This window comes from Phyllostomus hastatus, unplaced genomic scaffold (assembly GCF_019186645.2).
Source record: "Phyllostomus hastatus isolate PE091 unplaced genomic scaffold, TTU_PhHast_1.1 phas_contig_524, whole genome shotgun sequence".
Classification (NCBI taxonomy): Eukaryota; Metazoa; Chordata; class Mammalia; order Chiroptera; family Phyllostomidae; genus Phyllostomus; species Phyllostomus hastatus.
In genome coordinates this window covers 1,264,773-1,289,948 of record NW_025333900.1, presented here as the reverse complement: position 1 = coordinate 1,289,948, position 25,176 = coordinate 1,264,773, and the positions used below count along the sequence as shown (strand labels likewise).

At 37.7% G+C, this 25,176-nt stretch overlaps 1 protein-coding gene across 6 annotated transcripts in view; it reads right to left on the bottom strand.

Moving 5' to 3' along the window:
• HIVEP1 (HIVEP zinc finger 1) overlaps window positions 1–25,176 on the bottom strand; it is a 146,101-nt gene that overhangs the window by 16,736 nt on the left and 104,189 nt on the right. For all 6 annotated transcript variants that reach the window (XM_045847034.1, XM_045847035.1, XM_045847033.1 and 3 more), the window contains 4 exons: window positions 18,137–24,072; window positions 12,082–12,215; window positions 11,203–11,378; window positions 6,686–6,787 (listed from right to left, as the gene is read on the bottom strand). In XM_045847034.1, coding sequence (XP_045702990.1) covers window positions 6,686–6,787; window positions 11,203–11,378; window positions 12,082–12,215; window positions 18,137–24,072 — 6,348 coding nt within the window. The remainder of the gene's footprint in view (window positions 1–6,685; window positions 6,788–11,202; window positions 11,379–12,081; window positions 12,216–18,136; window positions 24,073–25,176) is intronic.

Below are 25,176 nucleotides of genomic sequence, written 5' to 3'. Positions count from 1 at the left end.
CAGGGAAAATAATGCTGCTAATTTAATAAATGAAGAGTGAGATTTCTAAATTAGTCATCACACATTTATACATATAAACACAAGCTGGATGTCATGAGGGAAAAGTCATACCAGACTTTCCACCCAAATTTGTAAACTCCATCTGGTGGAGAAAGAAGGATGTACTTTGCTTGTAAAAACACCCTTCCAGAAAAAGAATTTTTTCTCTATAGTATTATTATTGTTGTTGCTGAATGGAACTTAATGAAATCATGCTTCTTTTAGCTATTACTATCTAAAGTCCCACTACGAAATAAAACAGAAGACAAAAAACAAAACTGGCAGTAATAAAAATTCCCGGGTCAAAGATTATCACTTGTTTCCTTGTTTCAAGGACATTAGAGAGAATAATCTGGATTAAATATCAGAAACATATGGGCCTAAACAAGGCAATGGTTTTAAATAATACAAAAAAACACTTTCTTAGTAAAAGGAACTCTGTATATTATTGAATGTTTACAAGACTACAAATATTGAAAAATCGTATCTAAGAGAAAATGGTTTTCAAGTGTCCAAACATCAAAAAGGTATAAACTGCCACAGCAGAGACATTGTATCTAAGGATAAGTGAGTACAGTTGAAAGGTAGAATGACTGCTTCCCACGCTAAAGTGCTCACAGAGGATGATCTGTTCACCAACCACCGTCCCAGGATGCGCCCTCTCCAACGTTCTCATCCGGTACCCTTTACCCTTGAACACCCTATTCCTCTGGACTTCTCTGGACTTCTGCTCACACAACTCCCTCAGTCCAGAACATCTACCTTCCCTTACCCTATCCTTTCATTGATACCTTTTGAAATAAAGTAATGTATGAATGAGTAACTTCCTTTCCTTTCTTCTGGGATATACTTAGTGATCCTTCTGCAACCAACTGGGCCATCATTGCTTCTTTGCTGAACCCAGCCTTTGGAAGTGAACCCTGCCAAGTCTGGCACACTCCAACCTCACAGCCAGGGCGAGGAGCTCCTAAGGGCAGTGACTGTGCGCCTACTAAACAGTGCTGAAATGCTAAATGGATAAATGAAGGAATCTCAAAGGGAATAAATTTTTCTTCTCTGGACTACTGAAAAAACAAACAGGTTTTTATCAATCTGGAGCGATCATTACTGAAGATGCGAAAATGGAATAGTTAGATAAATTATCTTCTAGTTTTCTGAGTCATTGATCAAAAAACGAGAAATTACCAAACAAATGCCTTTGCCACTTCAATATGCCTACAATGGCCTTGACTATGTTATGCAAACCCTATAATTAAAGGCCTTAAATATTATATTATAGCTACCAACTGATTTTAGTAAAGGAAGTTAATGGGTAACTAATATATCAAATTCTAAAAAGAATCTTGAATTATTTCCTGCCAGATTATAGGTCACTTGTTCCCAGTGATCCATTCAATCATTTACTAATATAATATTTATTAATCATTTACTAATATGTTAATTAGTAAATAACAATGATTTACTACTATCTACTACTTGTGAGGTGCAATCCTAAGGAGCTGGAGATAGAGCAGTAAACACAGTGAAACCTCTGTCCTCACCTCTGGGGGCACTTGGTGCTATAAGAAAATATAAAGCAAAATAGGAGGCCTAAGCAATGCTGGCAGCAGCACTGAGAGACTGAGGTGCTTTTTTGTTTTGAATGGGATCAGGAAGTCCTCACTGTGGAGACATCTGAAGGAGATACCAAGGTAAGTCCTGCGGCACCTGGTAGAGAGCATTCCAAAGACGGGAAGTGAGTGCAAAGGCCAGATGGGGGGCCTGCTGGGTGTGCTCAGTAAACAGCAAGATCAGTGTGGTTGCAGCTGGCTGAGCAAGGGGAGCAGGAGTAGAAGAGCTTCTGAGAGGTGGTAATGAGGAAGGGTAAGTGGGCTGGAGAGCCCAGAAGGTATATAGTAGATCACTGTTCTGAAGGAGACAGGAAACCGCTGGAGGGTTTTAAACAAAGGAAAGACATGATTTTTAAAAAAAACTGCTATGGCTGCTGTGATGAAAACAGTCTGTAAAGGGGCAGGGGTTGAACTGCAGGAACCTGTCAGAGGCCACCACAAACAATTCTGCAGAGATGATGGTATGGTAGCTGTGACCAGGGTTGCATGGCAAAGGTAGTTAAAAGTGGTTGAATTGTGAATATATTTTGAAGGAAGAGCAGAAAGGTAATCTGGTGGATTGGAGGCAAAATGAGGGCATCAAGAATGACTTCAAGATTTTTGGTCTAGCAGCGGGAAGGATAGGGGAGGACTATAAGAAAAGTGTGCTTCTTAGAGGTAAGAAGTAAATCAAAAGTTGGGTCACATCAAACTTCAAATGCCTATTAGCAAAGTGCAGATGGTGTATAGGCAGATGGATATGTAAAGTTGGAGTGAATATGGGAATTACCAGCATATAGACGGCATTTAAAGTCAGAAGACTGGGTGAGATTACCCAGAGAGTGAGTACAGACAGAAAGGAGACTGAAGACCACAGCCATTTACAGGCTGGGGAGGTGAAGTCAGCAAAGGAGACTGATGAAGAATTGATGGCATATTCTGGGGTAGCGCGGGACTAGAAAATCAAGCACCTTCCGGACACACAGTGCAATATTCCAGTCTTAGGGACTCTCCCCGCCAACACATGGACATCTGAAGAATTGCTAAGTGAAACCCCATCTTTAACTATCACCAGTTTACTGGAATGAACCTTTTTAAAGCATAAGACCCAACATTACAATGGTAATCAAGAAAACACAAATAAAGACAGCAAACTATCAATTGACGAAATTGGCCAAAAGTTTAAATTCTTGAAATAGTAGATATAGTTTAGGATATGCAGAAACGGAACATCTCTTCTGGAGAACAATTTAAAATTATAAAGCAAATTAATTTTCTAGGTGTCTACGTACAAGGTGGTAAAGTTTCTGCAAATTTAAAAACAAATATAAACAAAACCATATACTCTTCATATATACATATATACACACACATTACAGGGATTGAAAGGAAAAGCCTTAACTGCACTGTTTGCCCCTGTAGGGGGGAGTGACTGGAATGATGGGCAAGGAAAACTGCATGTAATGTGTAATTACTTAGCTTGTTTTTTTCAAACATACAATGAATTTATGAAAAAGATTTGAAACAAACGTGAGAAAATATTTACAGGGTAGGACAAAAGTAGGTGCACAGTTGTTTGTGTGGAAAATAATACAATAACTAATACACAGTAATGTGAGCATAAACTCTGCTTCACGCACTCACAACCATAAAGCTACTTTTGCCCACACTATATAATCAACTCTGGTGTGAAGGCGTGCGTGCATGTAATAAAACTTTGTGTAACTTTTTGTGTTTAAAAAAACTCATAACATTTTTTAAAAGCAAATGAAAATAAAAGGAAAATAAGACAATTTGTTTAAAATAGCAAATGTTTACTACATTTATAACTTATCCCAAGCCTATACTAAAGCAAAAGTAGAATATATTTTGTTAGCATATTAATAAATTACTAAGCCCCTAGTATTACATAGCACTTGTGCTGTATTACACAGCACATGCTATAATTTACTACTTGATAAAAACTGTGAAACAACTTCAAGTACACTACCTATAAATACAGTAATTAAAAAATTAAACTGTGAGAAAAACATGTAAAACTATCTAGGTTTATCAGAAGATCTAATCTGAAGAGAAAATTAGGCTGTAAATTTGAGTTATAATCTAAAGACTTGCATCAGATGGTTTTGGAATGAGATGAGAAACACAAAAATGAATACAAAGATATGTAAGTGCATCAGCCAGCCAGCCAATCTAAAGAATAAATGATAATTAATGGAAACCATACTTAATTCCCCTATGCAAATTTGGGATATAAGTACTATCTTCCTTAACAAGTTAGTGCATTCTACAGACCCTTTAATTTTTTATAGGATTCCTCTTCTTGAAGAAATAAAACATGTAAGAATATGTATTATTATAATGATACCTTATATTTCCGTATTTTCCAGACATCAGTATTTTATATTGCAACCTCTACTTTATCCCTTTCTAGTCTATGGGCATTAATATACTTGCTAAAACTGTTACTCATTTTTCCTAGCTTTTTACTTCTGAGTTGCTCAACATAAAAAGACACTGACACAGAATTAAACAAAGACATTGACAAAGAATTAAATTCCTAACAATTAAAAAATTAGTTTTTATATGTGAAATGTGAAAACAAAACAAAACAAAACAAAACACCAAACCCATAGAAGGAGAGATCAGATTAGTGGTTACCCAAGGTAGGGGGTGAGAAGAGAAGGAAGTAAAGAAAGGTGGTCAAAAGGTACAAAGTTCCATTTAAAAGGTAAGTACCAGGGATGTAATGTATAGCATAGTGACAACAGTGTTAATATGGTGTATGGGGTGGGGGGAGGGCCCAAACCAGAATTATCTTCTGGAGGGCAGGCTTTCTCTGCTGAGTGTTCTAGGAGCCAGTCTGTATCAGTGCACCAGCTGGCATTATGTGAGAGGCTGCATTCAGTTTCAGTGACTATTTTTTTGAGACTCTTGTAACAGGTTTGCCCATTTCATGATGGGTGATTTAGGAGCACAACTGCCTGCACAGAACTTCAGTGTTCAGCAGTTTTTGACCAAAAACAGAATGATCCCCGCGCCCCACCCTCCCTATTCACCTGGTCTTGCCCTGAATGGCATTATTTTTTGTTTCCCTGGGTGAAAAAAGTCTTCAAAGGAAAACATTTTGCCAATGTGGAAGAGGTGAAACAAAAAACAGCAGAAGCACTTAAAACACATCAAAATCGACACATTCAAAAACTGTTTTGAGCAGTGGAAAAAAGTCTTGATAGATGCGTTGCATAAAATGAGAATATTTTGAAGGTGGCCCAAGTTTACACATGTAAGAATAAATATACAATTTTTTATAAATAAATTCTGGGTTTTTGGGGTAGTCCCTCTTGTATACAAAAGTTAAGAGCATTCTCATCATAAAGGAAATAGGTTTTTCATTTTTTACTTCTCTTTTATTGTATCTATAGGAGATAATGAATGCTAATTAAACTTACTGTGATTATTTCACAATATACATATAATTCACACCACTGTGCTGTATACCTTAACCTTATATAGTGATGTATATCCGTTATATTTCAATAAAACTGAAAAGCACTGGCTTTTAATAAATATGTTCCTATGACAAAAAGCTACATGTTAATGGGGTATTTTTAAATCCTAATTCTGTCATCCTCAGTATGTATCAAAACATGAATATGTATGTAAACCATTAAAAAGCAGCTTATTTCCTAAATTTGTGGTGGTTACTTTTTCCTTCTATTCAGAATCTGTCAGTGCCCCAAAAGGGCTGAAGGCAGTCCTGTCCTGTGCTTAGAGTAATAAATCATCTCGGCTGAACCACTTAAGCTGAGAGTCACTTTTCTAGCATATTTAGAAATAAAGTCAGGCTGATTAATTTAGTGTGTTACTGGTTGTCAGGAAGAATTAGATGCATTTGGTTTTTTACCTATATTTTCAATGTTGTTTCCGTTTTTCTTTGGAAATTTTCTGTACATTGAACTAATGCATATTAAATAAAATAAGCAAGGTAAGGTAAAGAAGGTAAATGTTTAGTTTAGGGCTTTTTAAAAAAAACAGTAGGACAACTTTTTTGTTGACAAGTCTTAGGTTTTAAAAAGAGTCTTAAAAAAGGATAATTCTATTTTCCTTAACAGGTTTAAACTGATTGAAGACAAATACTTTTATTTGTTGAGTTAACATTGTTAAGAAAATAGCTGGTTAACTTTTTCAAAATAACAAACATTTTGGGGAGCGAGCAAATGTTTTATCCCACAAATATATCCAGAGTAGCTGCCAGGTGCAAGGCACTCTGCTAATGGCTGTGGGTGAAGCAAGCATTACTCAGTCACCAATTCTGCTCGTGATCTGCTCAAGAATTTCAGTGGCGAGGTAAGATAAGCATATAAATCATCCCAAAATAAGGCAGAAAGGGATTCAATACTTTCAGCTGGAAGTGAAAGTATTCCACTTTTTCAGCTGGAAAACTAAAATACTATAGCAGTTCAGAGTAAGGAAAAACTGCTTCCTGCAAGTAGTGTGGGAAGGGAAAATCAGAGAAGGCTTCATGACAGCAGTGGATATGAGTCAATCTTGAAGGAAAGTAAGACTTCAATCAATGCAGACTGGGAGCCAGGTTTGCGTGGGGATTGAGGGCGGGGGTGTCAGGGAGGGCTGCATAAATAGAAAGCTGAATCAATGTCGTGTAAGCAGGAAATTCAAGCATTACGAGAGGTAAAAGAAAACGATAAATAAAAGTCAAGAAGTAGGTTAGGCACCAGATTACAAAGGACTTTGAGGATGTAAGGTTGAGTGGCTCATACTTTATCTGGTAGGCAAACAGAAACCAACGAAGACTTGGAGCAGAGGAGCAGTATGATCAGACACGTGCTTCGGGAAGATCATTTTGACATCAGTGGGATAAATGGATAGGAAGGAAGACAAATTAGAGATGAGCAAACCGAGGGGTCTACAGCATAGTATAATCAAGAGGTAATGAAAACAGAAACTAAGCAGTATCAGTGGAATGAAAAGAAGAATATGGATGCAAAAAATAGTACATTGTAAATAGCATTTATGGAAAATATGGAATAAAGCCTTACCTGATTCTTCTGTATCTTGTTCATCTATTAAACCTACTGAGACGCCTAAATCCACACATTTCTTGCTATGTGTCTTGGACTTCATGTGTTTTGTCAGATTTCCTTAAGGGAAAAGAATGTTTACTAAGCTTACATAGTATTATTTTGCTACTCCATTTGTCAACACTGGCAAATTCCAATCCTATTTCAAGTGAAAGTACAGGTTGTAGTCATACAATCCCAATGACTAAAATTTGGACAAAAGAAAATACTGGTATCTGTATGTTGTAGAAACCTTGTTATTTATTAGTAATAGTTTCTCTTTTCAAATCTGACTCCTCTACTTTGTTTGGGTCAGTTTTCTAATTGCTTCTGCCTGGGACGTTAGTGGTTTCACACCACTGATTCTGGACCAGGTTTTGTTTTTTGTTTTGTTTTTTACATGGCATAGGTACAGGGTTTCGATTTTTAGCAGGTGGCTTTCCCCCAAAAGTCTCTGGACAGGAGAGCCAGGCTTATTTCTGAGGCCTTGATTCCATTTCAGCATTAGCATTAACATCCCAAGTATTTCTGCATATTATCTAGATGGCTTTGATGTTCCTATGGACTTTTTAAAAAGTATCTGTTCATCAAGCTATCTTGGAGTTTCTTCTTTTATTTTTGGTACCTAGGAATTAGCCTTTTAAATTTCCAGCTTGACTATTAAAAACTATATTTGGTTATTGTTACATTATAAATAGTGATTCTGTGTGTTTGGAACATAAGAACGAATTTCCTGCATTCCTTTCACTTCACATTGACTAAAAGTCTCACAGTAGTATCTCTAATGGCATGCTTCCTCTGGCAGCTGGTGGATGAATCCCTATACGTACTATTGGATTAAGTGGGAACCACTGGACATGCCTACCCTAAGTGATCATGAATGCGGGGTGAGAGCATGGATTCTTCTGGGTCTGCCAAGCAGAATGCCACACACAGAAAAACTGCCAACAAGGGAAAACCGTATCCTTTGAGAAAAGAAATAAAATCTAAATACTGAGTTCTGTGGGCAGGGCAAAAAACTTTGAGAGTAAGTCTTTAGAAGAGGCAAAAATGCCTGAATTATTGGTCTAGATTATGGGCCTATGGTTGCTGAAGGGTCTGCAAAGTTGCTGTATTTATAGAACCTCAATTCCACTAAATATGCACTAAGTCCATGGACCTGGTCACATTTGTTCAAGTCAATTCTTGCACTAGAAAGTATGCACACCATCCCATAGCTTAGTGCTTCAGGGGTTCAAGTGTAAGAAGGCACCCAGGCCAGAAAATGCCTAGGATTCATCAAACCTGACCTCTATGACTCTAGAGATAACACTTGGCTTAAATACCTTGGCCATGTCTGACAATTACTTACAGTACACTTTAAAAAACAAAACACAAAGCAAATATGGCAAAATAATAATTGTTTTTAAATGATGGGCATACCAATGTTTATTATACAAATCTCTACTTTTCTGTGTGCTTTAGTTTTTACATTTAAAAGTAACAACAAATAGTTTGGCCAAATTAATTGGCTGAAATTTCCATTTATAAGTCAGAACACTTTCTAGTCTAATAACAGTATTACCCAAATACAAGATCCATTAATAATGTTCTTTTAAAATGCTTTTGTTTCCAAAATAGATAGCCACAGAAGACTATTTTCCTTTTGAAAAAGTTACTGTATAATTGTAACTAGGCATATTTGGAAATATAAGTTTTCAATAAGCAAATTTTCTCACAACCAGCTATTGCTATTAACCAACTTCTTAAATAATTTAAAATATACAAAACAATTTACATTTAAATATGCACATTAAAATGCAAATATCCCCAGCACTGCTATAAACTTTGTACATTAATTTAATAGATAAAATTTTCAACAGATTTAATAAACCTTAATCTAAATCCTCTGGAAAGCAAGAGAGATTTGGTTTCTGGATTCCTATAGCCACAAATAGATTCTATCTAGCTTTCTATGATATAAATGGCACTAAATGCTACAGAGATGCAAGCTCACTGTGTATTTCCTATTGACTGACCTTTAAAGCAGAAGAGTGAAAACAAATCAATTATTTTGAAAATGTACTCATAAAATAAACTAAGAGAACAAATGCTGAAGTACAGATTTACAAGCATTACCACCAAAGGCATCAATTTCTAGCACTATAGCTCATTCCCTTGATAGTATTTTGCTATTCTTGTGTGTGTGTGTGTGTGTGTGTGTGTGTGTGTGTGTATACATATATTATATAAATATATCATGCCATTATATCACTTCTACTTTCACTTAATATAACTGGACACATTCAATAAGAAGTAGAGTTGAACTGGCTAGGAAAACAAAGTAAATGAGAGTAGGGCTTAAAATCTACAGCCAACTATAAAACAAGCCTATATTATTTAGCTACCTTTAAGAAGTATGGAATATCTTTATTTATTTTTTTGCATATTTATAAAAGGTAGACTGCTACAAGGGAAGACCATAATAGAGGAGAACTGTCATGTCAATAGGGAAATACTGAATTTCTAGTATTTTCTTTACCAGTCACCTTAGGTAGCTTTTTTCAAATCATTTTTATCACATAATTCCTATCTGATAAAACAGAAAGTTTAATGTAAATTCAGATATGAGGCAGATTAGAGATATGAGAGACGGGAAAACTGCTAACATACAACAATCACTTTTCAGGGGTCATTATACTCTGTCCACTATTTAATAAACACCTAAGAATTTACATGAAGTTGTTTTAAGTTATTTCACTAATACTTGGTGACTCATAGTACTTTTCTTTGACCAGAAATTTCTATAGTCTCGTTTGGTTTCCCACTATCTAAGTTTTCTTCCTTTCTTGCCCCTTATTTTATGAACATATTTTTTTAAAATATCCTGATTCCCTTCCCTCCTTCTATTGAGAAATACCCACTTCCTAGTATACTTTGATCCTCTTCATTTGGTAACATCATTTTGTACTTGGTAACCTTTTATTGGTTATATCAGCCTATTACTGGTGTTCTGGTCTCAAAGTAGAAATTAATAGATTTTTCTTAATTATAGAACTAAAATCAGTGGCAAAAAAAGCACAATAAATTGGGCTAAAAGATCAAAGCACTTTATCCTATCAAAGCCTTCACACAAGACCAGGAAAATCATCCTGAAATCCACCCTTCATTTCCAGAAGAAAGTTTTACATCACAATAAAAAAAGTACAGAATTACTGTTTCTCTCAACTCCTCACTATTTCTTGAAATCTTTAGAAAATATTACAGGCTATTTGAAGAACAGTTTTAAAAGAAATCATCTTTATTTCAGATACTATTGGCATTTAAGGAGAACTACTTTGAAGCCACTTAGATGATACATATTTTAATTCTCTTTAAATGCTGATAAATACTAGCCACAAAACGTAATAAATTTTGCTGAAGAATTGATGAACTTTTAAAACAAAAGCTGCAAAGAAAATCAATCAAAAAAGTAAAGCAAATGTTTATTCAAAAAAGACACAGTAGTTCTGTAAAAAACTATCAATTAAGTATTTTTTACAGATATAATCCTTTCAGATAGATTTTATAATTATGTTGTATTGTTTTAGAAAGATTCTTACTTTTTAAAGGGTGTTATATGATATTAAAATTTCAAGTCACAAATTTTCATATAATGATTCATGAACAAGGGACCTAATGAAGAAAGTAAATATTTTATAGTAGTGTATTCATTATACGCTACAGAAAACTTGTAGAGGTTAAAATCACCATAACTATAATAAAGGCTTACAACGTAAGAAACACACAGGATGGGGCAAAAGTAGATTTGCAGTTGTTTATATGGAAAATAATACAATAGTTAATAAATAATAATACAAGAATAAATTCATTGTTTCATGTACTCACAACTGTTAACCTACTTTTGCCCCACCCTGTATAAAGAATATAGAAACAGTACCAAGTATAATTTTAATGACTAGATCTGAGTTCTACAAACATTAAACAGTATAAAAGTAAAAGTTAGAAAACTTTTGAAGCTGAAATTCAACAGAATTTGGGTAAAAAAAATCATGAAAAGAAAAAAAGAGCTGCACACCTAAAATTAGATAATAAAGCATGAATATAATCATAAGTTTACTACAGTTATTATTTTAAATTTTTTCAATTGTTTAACACCTAAGTAATCATGAAAATTTCTTTTTCTTCTTCGGCCCCAAATTAAGTATTTTTGAAAATGTGTTAGTTGTCATGTTATGCAACTGTAATTGGGGAATAAAATTTAAAAAGACCAATTGCTCCTTTTAAAATGTTGTATTTATTATATACTCATATTCTAAAAGCATGTAATAAACAATCGTTTTCCCCCCAAGAGGTCCAGAAGCATAAAGAAAAAAAGTCTACAATGTAGGTAAGATGTAATTTGTATTAGTCTATTTTAGCTACTGCATTGTTGGTCACAGAATATGTATACTTGGGTCTTAGAGCTACTAACTCAATGAATATAGAAAGGACCATGAAGCAATGTCATCTCATACCTTTGGTCTTAAAGGAGAAGTTACAGTAAGTGCAGTGGTAGGGGCGGACATCTGTGTGGGTTCGTATGTGTTTCTTTAACATACTAGGTTTCTTACAACGTATTCCACATTCTTCACAAATGTACTTTCCTCTTCCCCTGCCTCGGACATACACATACTCTTCATTTGATTTATATCTAATTTAAAGAAAGAAAGATGAATAGGGAAATTGGATACTATGTCTTTGATAAAATATTGATGATTAAAACTCAACCTAAAAAATAAAACAAGGCACAATTTTTAGACTGAATCAATATAAATTTTATGCAGGTACAAGTAACAGAATATTCCAGCTTTTCGCATCAACACTTGATATTCTAATAGCTAATTCTAATCAAACAAACTTATTCAATACTAGGTTTAATTTTAAAATATTTCCTCTTATAAGTCATGGGTTTAAAAGTCTTCTTTCTTGCTAAATTCAATCACAACAACTGTTATTTCTGAGTTTCATGATAACTATGATTGGCTTTTACATTTTGGTTTTCTCATAACAAAATACACAGACATCAAATAGGTAATGAGTTCATCTCTCTTCGAGCAGGTTTTCCAAGACACTCCTTACTGTAAATCAGTGTGAACTCCAGGGTTCATGCTGAAAACTATGTTCTTAATTGCCTCCCAAGACCTATATTTCCTAAACAGTTATCATTTTCTTGAACAAAATGGATTTAACATAATACTGAATATATATTTTGCCATGAAGATTCTGTTAATAAGCTGAGATACCTTGCAATATTTACATAAAACTGACACTGATAAGTCTTCATTCACATGAAAGCAAATGTACATTTAAAAAGAAAATTTAAATGTACATTTAGAAGTAAAATTTGTACTTGCCCTCCATCAAATATTTTAATTCTTCTTGGTTCACTTTTGATTAAGGAATTCTCTTTATCTTGCTCACTGTTAATTTCAGAGGCATCTTTATTGCTGAATTCAACTACTGTGGACTTTTGATTACCTAATGCTCTCTGAAAGGAAAAAAAAAGAGAAACTAATTTAATAAAACTGAAGACACAAACATGCTAAAGTTTCACTTGGAAAATAAAACATGGCAGGACACAATGCATAGAGTCAACTTCATGAAATACATTTTCAGAAAGCAACAGGTTGAAGGTCATTTGCGTTTTCTCCTCCTTTATCTTTCATATACCTGTCTAAACCACAGCAAACTGATAAATCTTACGCTAAATCCCACCATAGCCCACTGACACCCCCAAATGAAGGCTTTACAACCTTCCATCCTGGTACTCCATGAGTTTAATAGGAACTTCTTAACAGACAACTTCTTATATCTAACCCACTACTCGTACTACAAATTAAGTGTATTTGTTTAAGAGTTTATTCTTTGGAGATGGCAAAGAGCTAGTTACTCCTTTTGAAATAATAATATGTCATTCTCTCAAGAAACATGACTAAATCCCCTTCAAGTTCAATGAACTGTTACGTTAAGCATTAACCTATTTACCAATATTTTGTTCTCCCCTTCTCCCACCACTTTAAACCATAATTCTGTTTCCTCTCTGTATCTTCTCAAAAGGTCCTGAATACTGAGAACTGTGAGGTACAAACACAGGTCAGGTCAAATTTAGCTTTTGGCTTGGCAATGATTAAATCTCCAGAAGAAGGCAATGAACTCACAATGAAACATTGTGTGTTCTTCTAGAGAAACATTATAGTAACACCACCTTATGACTTTCACACAATTGTACCATCCACAAATTTTCGCACTCCTCAGCCCATCTGACTCTCACATAACTCCGTGAGGCAGGCTGTGCAAGTGGATTATCTCCCAGTGAGGAAAGACACTCTCAGCATTAAGTCACTTGTCCAAGGTAAAGTGTTAACAGCCAAGGCTGAAACTCCAGTCTCCTGGCTAACTCCAACACAAGGCACAAGTTTTCTAATCAAGGGCCTCTTTGTTACAAACCTCCTTTAAAAATTACATCACCATGTAGACAGATATTGTACCAAGGTGACTTAATAATAGTAAGTGATAATAAGAGGGTATGTGCATCATGGACAGAGGGCCTCTGTGGTGGGAAAAAGAGGACTCTGGGAAGCCCCTGTCCTCACAAAGGCAGAAATGAAGAAAAGCTGCATTCCTCAGTTTCTCAAGAAGGCAGTATGAGGAGACAGTGACACTGACCCTGACAGGTAAAAATGCCACTGACTCCTTTTCTTTTCCTGGAAAACACATTAGGTTTCCCTACCACTTGCAATACATACATGCACCTTTTCTTGACTTCATACTTTTAAGAGTAATCCTATTTCTTACCTTCTTTTCAATTCCAAATTCTCACTTATCTTTTGCTTTCTCACTATCAGATCTGGTTCCTATTCAATCAATTACCACTAAGCTACATGTTAAAACCCTTATCATTTCCTTAGTCTTTATATGCTTGACCACTCCATGGTATTATATGTTGTTGATGCCTTATTTCTCTTAGAAATCCTTTTACTTTAGTATTTTTCTGTTCTTTTCCATTGTGAATTATAAATACTTGTACATTAACATTGGGTTGTGAATTAACATTCACCCTAAGAAATCAGTATATAATTAGTTTCCTCCATGTACCAGTTGCCTGGTGTTGTGGTTAGTTGAATTTCCCCTACTCTACCACTTAAAAATATTTTATTTATTCATTGATTTATTTATTTGTTTACTCCCCATATATTTACTGGGACTCTGCTATGTTTCAGGTAATGGACATATAAAACTGAAAAAAATACAGTCTCTGCCCTCACAGAACTCAGACTCTCATCTACACTGCCTGTTACAGTAGTCACTAGCACACAGAATATTTCCATCATCCGAAAGTTCTAACAGACTGTGCTGGTGCAGTGGAAGAGAAAGATACAAAAGTTCATCACTAAAATGTAGTATTGTAAAGTATCAGAGTAGAGTTATGAACAAGGTATGGCAGCTCAACAGAGGTGATACTACTTAACTGATATTAATTATAAAGACCAAAATGAGAGCTGATATTTAAGCTGAATTTTTAATGACTAGAAAGATTTGGCCAGTCATCTTAGGGAGTATATTAATAAATAGTATGTCAATAAGCTAGGAAAACTTGAGACAGATTATGGAAGGATAAGAAAACTCCCGATTCATATATCTAGTTTAGGTGCTTGGATGAAGAGGGAACATAGATACATGCCCATCTGACTCAAGTCTCCAGTGGTATTAAAATTGCTCAGTCCAAATGCCATGCTAGTCTTTATCTTTATTTGACTCCTCTGGAGGTCAACTTACTGGAACGACTTTCCTTGAAATACCTTTTCCTTGATCTGTGTGATACTACTTTCTCATAGCTCTCCTCCTTCCTCTATTAACAATCTCTTTCAGTTTCTTATGTGGATTTTCTTCATCCATTCAACCCTTTACATAGTTGTGATTCCCGGGACCATTCTAAGTCCTTGTCTCTTCTTTACACTTTCCCTGAGCAATCTCATTAATTACACTTATGCACTGAAAAATCTTCACACCCTCCACCTGGAGCTGTCTTCTAGTTACAAATCTAGATATGTACATTTCCAGAGACATTTCTACCAAGTCACTTGGTATTAAAGAAAAGCTATGCTTTTCATAGGCACTTCAGGAATACACATGAAGCTCTGCTTAAATTCTCGTGGGCAGGTCTCATCTTCTAAGATTCTGATTTAGTAGATGTAGAGCAGAGTCTGAGCAGTTAAACATTAAACTCACCCTCCTTCATTGAAAAAGTAGCTCTCCACTACCATGCATATTTAGTTTTTTTAATGTATTTTATTGATTATGCTATTACAGTTGTCCCATTTCCCCCTTTCTCTCCCCTCCACCCTGTACCCCCTCTCTCACCCACGTTCCCCCCCTTTAGTTCATGTCCATGTGTCATTCTTATGAGTTCTTTAGCTTCTACATTTCCCATACTATTCTTGCCCTCCCCCTATCTATTATCAGCTTACATTCTATGCTACTTATTCTCTATACCTTTTCCCCCTCTCTCCTCCTCCCACCCCCCTGCTGCTAGCCCTCCATGTGCCCTCCATTTCTGTGGTTCTGTTCCTGTTCTAGTTGTTTACTTAGTTTCTTTTGGTTTTACTTTAGGTGTGGTTGTTCATAATTGTGAGTTTGCTGTCCTTTTACTATACATGTCTTTTTCTTTATCTTCTTTTCTTAGATAAGTCCCTTTAGCATTTCATAAAATAAGGGCTTGGTGATGATGAACTCCTTTAACTTGACCTTATCTGAAAAGCACTTTATCTTCCCTTCCATTCTAAATGAGAGCTTTGCTGGATAGAGTAATCTGGGATATAGGTCCTTGTCTTTCATGACTTGGAATATTTCTTTCCAGCCCCTTCTTGCCTGTAAGGTCTCTTTTGAGAAATCAGCTGACAGTCTGATGGGAAGTCCTTTGTAGGTTACTGTCCCCTTATCTCTTGCTGCTTCTAGGATTCTCTCCTTCATTTTTACCTTGGCTAATGTAATTATGATGTGCCTTGGTGTGTTTCTTCTTGGGTCCAACTTCTTTGGGGCTCTCTGAGCTTCTTGGATTTCTTGGAAGACTGTTCCCTTTGCCAGATTGGGGAAGTTCTCCTTTATTATTTGTTCAAATACGTGCTCCATCTGTTGCTTTTCTCCTTCCTGTTCTGGTACCCCTATAATTCGGATGTTGGAACGTTTAAGGATGTCCTGGATGCTCTTAAGCTTTTCCTCGATTTTTTGAATTCTTATTTCATCATGCTTTCCTGCTTGGTTGATTTTATCTTCCTTCTGGTCCACTGTATTGTTTTGAGACTCAGATTCCTTCCCTTCACTATTGGCTCTCCTCCGCGTATCTTCCTGCATCTCTTTTATGGTAACCTGCACCCTTTCATCTAAATTGCGCCCAAAATCAACCAATTCCGTGAGCTTTCTGATCACCAGTGTTTTGAACTGTGCATCTGATAGATTGGCTATTTCTTGGTCCCTCAAAAGGAGAGTCCTGGGGGACTGATCTGTTCTGTTGGAAACATGTCTTATGTCTTTCCTTGTCTCCGGTCGCTCTTGTTACGGTGGGGGGCGGAGCCTTAGGTGTTCACCAGGGCTGGGCACCCTGGTCGCTAGATTGTGACGTTATATGTGTGGGCGGGGGCGGGGGCGGGGGCGGGGGCGGACAATGGCGATAGTTTCGTTCTCCCGGGCTCAGGCCCTTCCTTGGGATCCTGGGCTGTGAGCTCTGCCCTGGTCCACAATCGCTGTCCCACAGGGTCTGCCAGCCGCAGCTTGCGTACTCAGGGATCACCGCTGCGTTCTTGCGCCCGGGATGGCTGTCTCCCCGATTTCGTGCCAAATTTTCCCCGACCTTCGCGCGCCGCCGACCCGCGCCAGCCCCGCGCCCGCCCGGCTCGTCGTCTCCTACCAGTCTGGATGTACGGGTTTACTTCAACTTCTTGGCTGTCCGACTTCCATTCAGATAAATCCTATCAGTTCTGAGTGATATTCTGTCTGTAAATTATTGTTGTTCTAATCTTGGTTGTGCGAGGAGGCACGGTGCGTCCACCTATTCCTCCATCTTGCCGGAAGTCCATATTTAGTTTTTACCTACACTTTCAACTCTGAACTTATAACACCTTCTAGCCATGACAGACTCCTTAGGGTTCTTTAAATGAACCAAGTTCTTTCTCACTCCCATGTCATTATCAGACTATTAAAATTTCTCATTCCTGTTTGCCTGAAAAAAAAAAAAAACTCCTACGTTTTCTTTTTTAACATTCACCTAAAAGCTCTGGTCGGGTGGTAGCTCAGTTGGTTGGAGCACTGTCCTGTAAACCAAAGGGTCATGGATGGATTCCTGGTCAGGACACATAACTAGGTTGTGGATTTGATCCACCATCCTGACATGTACGAGAGGCAACAGATCAATGTTTCCCTCTCTCATCAATGTTTCTCTCCCTCTCTCTCCCTTCCTTCCTCTCTCTAAAATCAATAAGCATGTCCTCAGGTGAAAATTTTAAAAAAAGAAAAAGGACTCAGCTGAAGTCAGAACTTTTTGAATATCTTTCCTGTATCTGTACTTCAACCTACTGGCAGTGTTAGACTTTCTTTTTTGAAAAATGTATATACTTCTATTGTAATACTGAACTATGATATTTTCCCATTGATAAGTATGTGTGTGTTTATGAACCTGTGCTATGGGCTCATGAACCTACAGAGGGCAAGTACTCTGAATGCTCAGAGTCCAATATAATACTGTTATCTACCCATCTTTCCTCCCTTCCTTCCTCCCTTCCTTCTTTCCTTCCATTCTTCCTTCCACCCTTCCTTCCTGTCTTCCTTCCTTCACCACTTAAATGATTTTTTCCCATTTTTATAGCCAATAACTCTAATTTAAGACTGATTCTACCTTACTCTATAAATCTTGATCAGATCAACATAATCATCAAGTGTATGAGTTAGTTATTTTGGGAATCCTCTCTATCACTAAGATGATTTTCAGAACTACAGAATGACTTGTATTTCAAAATTATATACAACAATCATTGATTATTCACCTCTGTTTTCTTGCATTAGTGAGGACAAAGCATACTCTCCTCTCACTTAACAATACAAACAAAACATTCATATGCGAGAAACATGAAAGTAACACCATGATTATTGTACCATTAAGTAAAGACTTACATATTCAGCTGGGGGGAAAAAAAGTGCTCAGGGCAAGTTATCATTTTCAAAATGTTTCAGGATACAAAGGATCTGGGTAACCCTTATCAGTGTAACTCCCAGGGCATATTTATCATCCTTTCTTTCGAATCGCTATAAACTCATGAAGCACGATTTATCATCCTAATTAAAGTATTTAAAGGCATCAAGACATGTTAAAAGTCATTTACACAAACTATTTTTGGAGATAAAAAATATTTCAAGTACCTTGCTTAAGTTGCTTTTCCACTTGCTTGAATAGACCAACAAATCTGATTTGGAACGAGTGGTTATTGCTTGACAATACAGTGATTTTCCAGTTTTCTGTTTTGAATTAAGGAGAGAAAGAGCAACCTTTGTAGGCAAACCAAGTGGATTTGGATTACTGGCGCTTACTGTCCAGTCAGTATAGGCTGAAGTTTTCTGGTCATTCTGAGGCAAATGCAATGTTTTCTGTCTGAACAGATAACACCACGTGAAGCTGGTTGTGGTCTTCAGGCTGGGGAAAGACAGCTGCTGTGTGTCTCCGGCATCTAGCACTGAAAGAGCAGTTGTTGTAGTTGGAGTTTGTTCTTGGATGTTCACTTTGTCACCTTGATTTTTAACCTCTGGAGACTTCCTTTCTTGGTTATTGTCTACATATTCCAAAGAAGAAATGTGGGTATTTTCTGAAGGAACAGGTGAATTTCTAACTGTAAGAGTTAGTGATAGAGATGACTTGATGTTTTCAAATTCTTGCAACTCTTTCATAGGTTCTATAGCTGTAGACTTAGATTGTCCTGATGACAAATTATCAGCTGGTAAAACATTTGTCAAGTTAACAGTCTCACTGCTAATTTCAGGTGGAGAAAAAATATCCTGTTCCAATGTCACACCTTCAAGGGGCTCTGTGGTACAAACCTGCCTCACCAAAATAGGTTTCTTCTGCTTACTAACTTCATTAGCTCTTGAACTCAGTGGTTCAAATGGTCTAGTATCTGCTGCACAAACAGCTCCATTTTCATCTTTAGCTCGCTTTTGGTGTTTTTCCATGGCAATGTCTAAACTATTTGCTGGGGAAAGCATCCTTTTACTTGAAGCTGAAGATTCTTGTTGGGGGGAAAGTCTAACAATAGACATTTTCTGAGTTCCAGGAGAAGAATTTTGGCCCATCTCTGAAAAAACATTTTCACAAATAAGCTTTTCCTCTGAGTTTGGCAAAGCATTCTGGTGAACTTTTTGCAATTTTGGCAGGGACTTTCGTTCTTCGTTGACTGGCACCACACTATTACTAGCCTGGCAAATGGGCTGACTGGATAGATCTTGGGTCACAAGGATTTGTGGCAGAGGTGTGACTGTGGCAAAGCAATACCCTGGAATGTTACTCTGCAGGTGAATAGGCAGTGTAAACGATGTCGGCACCTTTTGCACTTGCCCATCAGGTGGCCCAAGCTTCAGTGGTGGCAGAGCACAGGAATTAGAAATGGCATCTACTAATTTGGTTGGTAACGCTAAGGAAGACATACGATGGTCAGCCCCAACTGGATCTGAAAGAACTTGCTTTGGCAAAGCATGTACAGGATTAGAAGAGCAAGACTGGCTTGAAGTGAAAACCTGACATCGCAGTTGGTACTTGGGAGCAAAGCAATCATCACTTTTAGAAGAGACACATACACTGGGATTTACATCTGGTTTGACACTTTGTGTAGATACCTGCAGAGACATCTGTGTGCTCTGGTGGCTAAGGGGTGCATGGATTTGATTTAACAAATTAATACCAAAAAGCTGTTGAACAGGAAAATTGTTAGTCGAGATGGAATTAGAAGTTTCTGTTTGCAGATCTTTAACTTGAGTCTGGGAGTGCACAGTATTTGCAGGAAACTCAGCTAAGAATGTACTAGTGAGCGGAGGCCCCTGAAATGGCACTGCATTCACACTAGGAAGAGTAATAGCTTGGAAAGATGATGGGTTCCCAGGAGACAGATGACTATCTGGGGCTATGTTTAAAGAAATCTGCCGTATCAGTGGGCCTCTCCTTCTTTCTAAAAGAGGCACATGTCCAGTCACTCCCATGCCAGAAGGAGATGTCGGAGGCAAGTCCACAAGTGGCATTGTCTGAGGTGGAGTTATGCTTCCACAGTCGAATGATTTACTTCTGAAATCAGAGACCTCCATGGATGTTTGCATGCAGTTAATCTGTTCTGAGGCAGCACGTCTCATTTCCCGTTGAGTTCCAGGCACGTTAAGTGTATTAGAGCCAGCTGGGATCATGAGAACCTCTGTTTTATTGAGAAAAGTGATTTGGGGGGAAGCCTCAGTTTTAGAAATGTCCTCTACATCTAATGAAGCTGAGAAACTTGATAAACTGCTATCCTTACTTAGACTCCTGGAGAGAGTGGAATCAAAACTTGACTCGGTTGAGGAATGCTCTATCTCGGCAAGACGGAGCCTCTTCTTTTTGGGTGGCAGTTTCTCTGTCGGCAATTTTGACAATGTTTCACTACGCTGAGGCCAACTAAATTTCTCTGATTTTTCCTGATCAGGTACTTGGGTTCCAAGGTCCCGATCTGGCTCTTCTGTGACCAGAATTTCTGGAACTTGGATGTTGTGCTGCCGAACAAGTCTTGAGGCCTGTCCTAACACATGCCGTTCACTTGAAATCTTTCTTGAACATTCCTGAAGTTCTGCTCTAAGAGCATCTGATAGTGCAGGCTGCTGAGGATGAGACATGTTCTGAGAAGGGCTGCCTTCCTCTTGGGAAATTCCTATCACTTTCAGGGACCCAAGCTTCACTGTTCTACTTAGCTCCTGGAGAGAAAGTGCAGAGCCTCTTTCAAAAGATTCAAGCTTGTCAAATGAACTGGGTCTGCTCAGTGAGTTTGTATGCTGGATGACTGAGATTCCAGATCCATGCCTCTTCAACTCTATCTTGTCCTGGACAGCTGAACTTATCTGTTGTTCCATGATGGTAGACAGCTTTGGATCCATGATCTGGTCGGGGCCTCTGGCAACAAGCTGAATTTGGGAGTTTTGCAACTGTATATTTCGATGCTGCTGGTCACTTGATACAATATTACGTTTAGGCAAACTGGAGGAAGAGCCCACAGTATTCTGCAACAGAAGACCTTCAGAGCTTTTCAGAGAAGCTTCACCTTCATTTTGCTGAACTTCATCGTCATCTCCAACACTTTTCATTTTCCTCCTTTTTCGTATCTGGGGTGTCTGTTCCCAGATGCCCGAGGAAGCAGCAACTCTGTAGTGCAGAATCTGAGGCTGTGTGCTGCTGGGCATGGGGCTATGTTCAGGTTCTCTCACAGCTACCTTTGTTTTTGGTCCGTGTAACTCTGAACAGTAAAATTTCTTATGGTTTTCAAAATTTTCCAGTTTTCTATACCTGTTTCTACAAGTTTCACACTCAAACATTGTCCCTCGCCCTTGATGAGATTTCTTTTTTTCTAAATGTGAGCCTGGCACCAATGACTTGTTCCTTGCAGCTACAGTTTCACTCATGGCATTGCATCCTTGATAGCTCTCATCCAAGGACTGTCCGGTACTGAGGACATGCATTTCACTTGTTGAAGAGTCTTCTACTGCTGTCTGTCTGACAAGGGTACGGGGATGTCCACTTTGGGGCACAGAAGTGTTAGGTCCTGATACAAAGACATCATCATAGAAAGTGCCGATTTTGTCATCAAATGACTGACTTCCTCTCAGTGGATGAGTGGGAGGTATTATGTTTGCAGGTACTGCTGAATAACCTGTAGTAGGCACAGAATTACTTCTCGTGATAGGTAAACAGTCAAGGGAAGGGACAGACAGAAGAAACACTTGTTTTGATTTCTCAGTAGGGGTGAAAGGGGACTTTGGTATATCAGAGCTTGAACTTGTTCTCCGTCCCATTGGTTTTAAATCAAACTGGAAAGAATCCTTAAATATGTATGATTTGGGGGAATCAATACTTCCTCGCCGTGAAAGAGAAGTTCTCCGTGGCTTTACACTATCCAGTTGCTTGTCATCCACCAAGGCTTCATTGTCTGAGATAAGCTTTGATATCCGTTCTTCAAGTGTTTTTGTTGCCAAAGGTGGGCGCATCTGACCTGCTAGAAGCAATGCTTTTTCACCTGATGGCAACGTAGAAGGTGCTGGTGTATTGATACGAGGTGCAGAGGGCCCACTATTCTTATTTGAGTCTTGTTCTGTAGTGGGTAATGTTCTGGCAAAGGGAGTTGGTGGGCTCCCTGTTTGATCAGCACTTTCAGAACGTGAAAAGTAACCAGAATCTGTACTTCCTAAACTTCGAGGACTCAGAAGTTTTCCTTGCTGCTCCTGGGAGTAATCGGTAGCCTGCTGCCTTTGTAGCTGGGCATGTACTGTGCCTATGGGAGATTCTTGTTTTGCCTCTGGTTGACTCATGTCCCTTTTCTGACAGGACTTTTCATCAGTCTCCAGGGAGGATGTCCAGGCTGAATGTGACAGTACACTGGTAACCTGCAGGTCCTTCTGTTTCTGTGCACTAGAAAGTTCAAGCTTAGAATCTGTAAACTTGGAGCTGTCAACCCTTAATGGGGATGTCACATTGACAGGGTGGACTACAACTTTTGGTAACTCTGTCACAGCTTGTGATTCTGAAGACTTGTCCTGTAGTGAAACATCAGCTACCACATGACCTGGATTGTTTGGAATGGAACTTGATTTTGGTAAAGCTTCAGAACTTGGTATTGTTTTCATTATCGGCACAGGCTGCAGGTCCATGGAGCCTGCATCATTCTGCCTTTCATCAGCAGTGCTCTCGTCATCGCTTTCCCCACTGTCTTCTACGTCTGAATGGATACTAAGTGCTTTGGGTGATTCGTGTGACAAGAACAAACCACCAGCCTCTGGCTGCAAGACAAGTCCCAGTTTGATAGTATGTGCGTGGGATTTTTTGTGCTTATATAGATTACTTTTAGTCTTAAATGAAAATCCACAGGTCACACAGGGATAGGGTCGCTCTCCAGTGTGGGAGCGGATATGCTTTAAAAGCACACTCGGCTTTGCACAAGCTCTATTGCAATATTCACAAATATATTTTCCTTGTTTTTTGGGCTTCTGATCTTTCAGAAGAAGATTGCACATTTGCTCTACGCTGTGATTCACAACAGAGGCAACAGCAGTTGAATTATAAACTGGTGTGGGAGGTGACTGTGTAGACTGGGCTGGACTTACTGACATAGGTGAAGCAGAATCAATTTGCTGGTTTTGAGGAGTAACCTGAGTTCTACTGGAAGGTGAAGTTAGACCTATAGATGATGTCACTGCTATATGATACACTTGTTCAAGTTTGGGGTTCTCTTGATTGTGCAGGCTTGTCAGTGATCTTGTGAAACCTGAACACACTGGAAGCTGTTGATTTTGTTGGTTAGATTTAGAAACAAAGTGTTCATGTTGATTATATGAATGAGAAACTGACTGAAGTGATGCCTGCTCATTCTGAGCAGCAGACACATGCACTGTGTATGAGGTACAAGAAGACTGTGATTCAGAAACAAATTCTTGTGAAGTCTGATTTGGGGCATCTATTGAGCTGTTTTTTAATTGAGAGGGGGATCGTACAGTTTTGTTTGGTCTTAGTTTTTCTATCTTAACTGTACAAGATGAGCCCTTTTGTGACAAAGTGCTCAGTTCTGGCTCCATTGCTTTCAGTAAGACATCAAATGCGGTGTTTGTATATGAGGAGGAAGTAGGACTACAATTAGAGGAGATACATTCACTGTGGTCAGTCCTGGTTTTACTTGACAAAGAACTAGATTCACATTGTCCATCTATGAAATTTAACTTGGTGGGGTCAGAGCCTTCCGATCTCCATCTACGCAGTTCAGATGGATGCTGCAGAAATGAGGACTTCTTTGGGGAGACAGATTCTTCAGACTTAGAGGCCTCGGCAATTATCCCAAGTGTTTCTCCATTTTGTTTGGTAAATGGTTTCCCATTTTTTATAGGGCTGTGATTCTGTTTCTTGTGAGAATCTGAAGTACTCTGAAGAACAGCAAAAGATGGCTCTTCTGCATTGTGTTTATGTTTTGACTGAAGAGGATTTCTCAGTGGGGATTTTGGTATTTTTTTCAGGTGATTCTCAGCTACAATCTTTTTTCGTTTCACACCTTTAAGTGATTCTGAAGTTCCTTTAATACCAGCCTCCAAGATTTCTGTTAAAAAAAGAAAAGCAATTGGCAAAATGATACATATACCAACTATAACTTTTTAAAATTGAGATTACTATCATGAGGGTGTTATGACAATTGAACAAGGTACGTTAATGCTAGCCTACTTTGGATAAAACTGCATTCTAACATTAAGAATATTGCCAATCAAAACCTATTAAAACAATCACACAAAGACCTTCTTGTATAGTTCTATAATGCTGTGCTCTTGTCTTGACACCTCCACTCACCATGATCTTGGGACCAGATCTTCCAAAAGTAAATTATCCTCCCCTTTCATCCTCATAGCTAAGTACTCTGTCTGTAACAGTCTGAGAGAGCTGTCTCACAAATAAGGAAAGTCAACTTTATAATGTAGGGTATTTAACAACTGTCTTGTTATTTTAGTATTTTTTCAAGCAAACTTCTTAGCAAATTTCTAAATAATATCATTATTCAAACTAAACAATGCTGACATTCTTATAAGAAAATGGACTACTACATAATAATTTTTATAACAAACATACCTGATCATATCTCAAGATAATCATAAGATATGAGCTAAGAGAACCATGAAGTGTTACTTTATTAGTAATTATATTAGTGCACAGAAAAATATGAAAGTAAAATAGGCCACTTATTTGTGGCTCTTCACCAATCAAATTAAAAAGTCATGTTGCTGTAATGTTCCTCAGTTAAAAAATTCACTAATTTAACTGAACAAAATATTCAATGGCTATGTTTCTTTGTCATTAATGACAGGTAGGTAGGTAGGTAGGTAGGAGGAAGGTAGGTAGGGATGAAGATAGAGCTTATTGCTAAAGAGATGAAACTACTTCCATTTCTGGCTGTACTGGAAATAAATCATCATTTAAATAGTATCAACAACCCACAATCTCTATCAACTATTACATTTTTGAGCAATTACTACTTGCCATAATTTAGTTTGTTTTCATTTGTTGAATCCTTGGGCACATAAAAATTATTCAAGTTTATATTACTTATTTGTAGTAGAGCCAAATACTCCAATGCCTCATCATTTACAAATAGCAGTTGCAATGTACATATTTGAAATTCATATTAGACCCTACCATAATAACCACTTTGAAT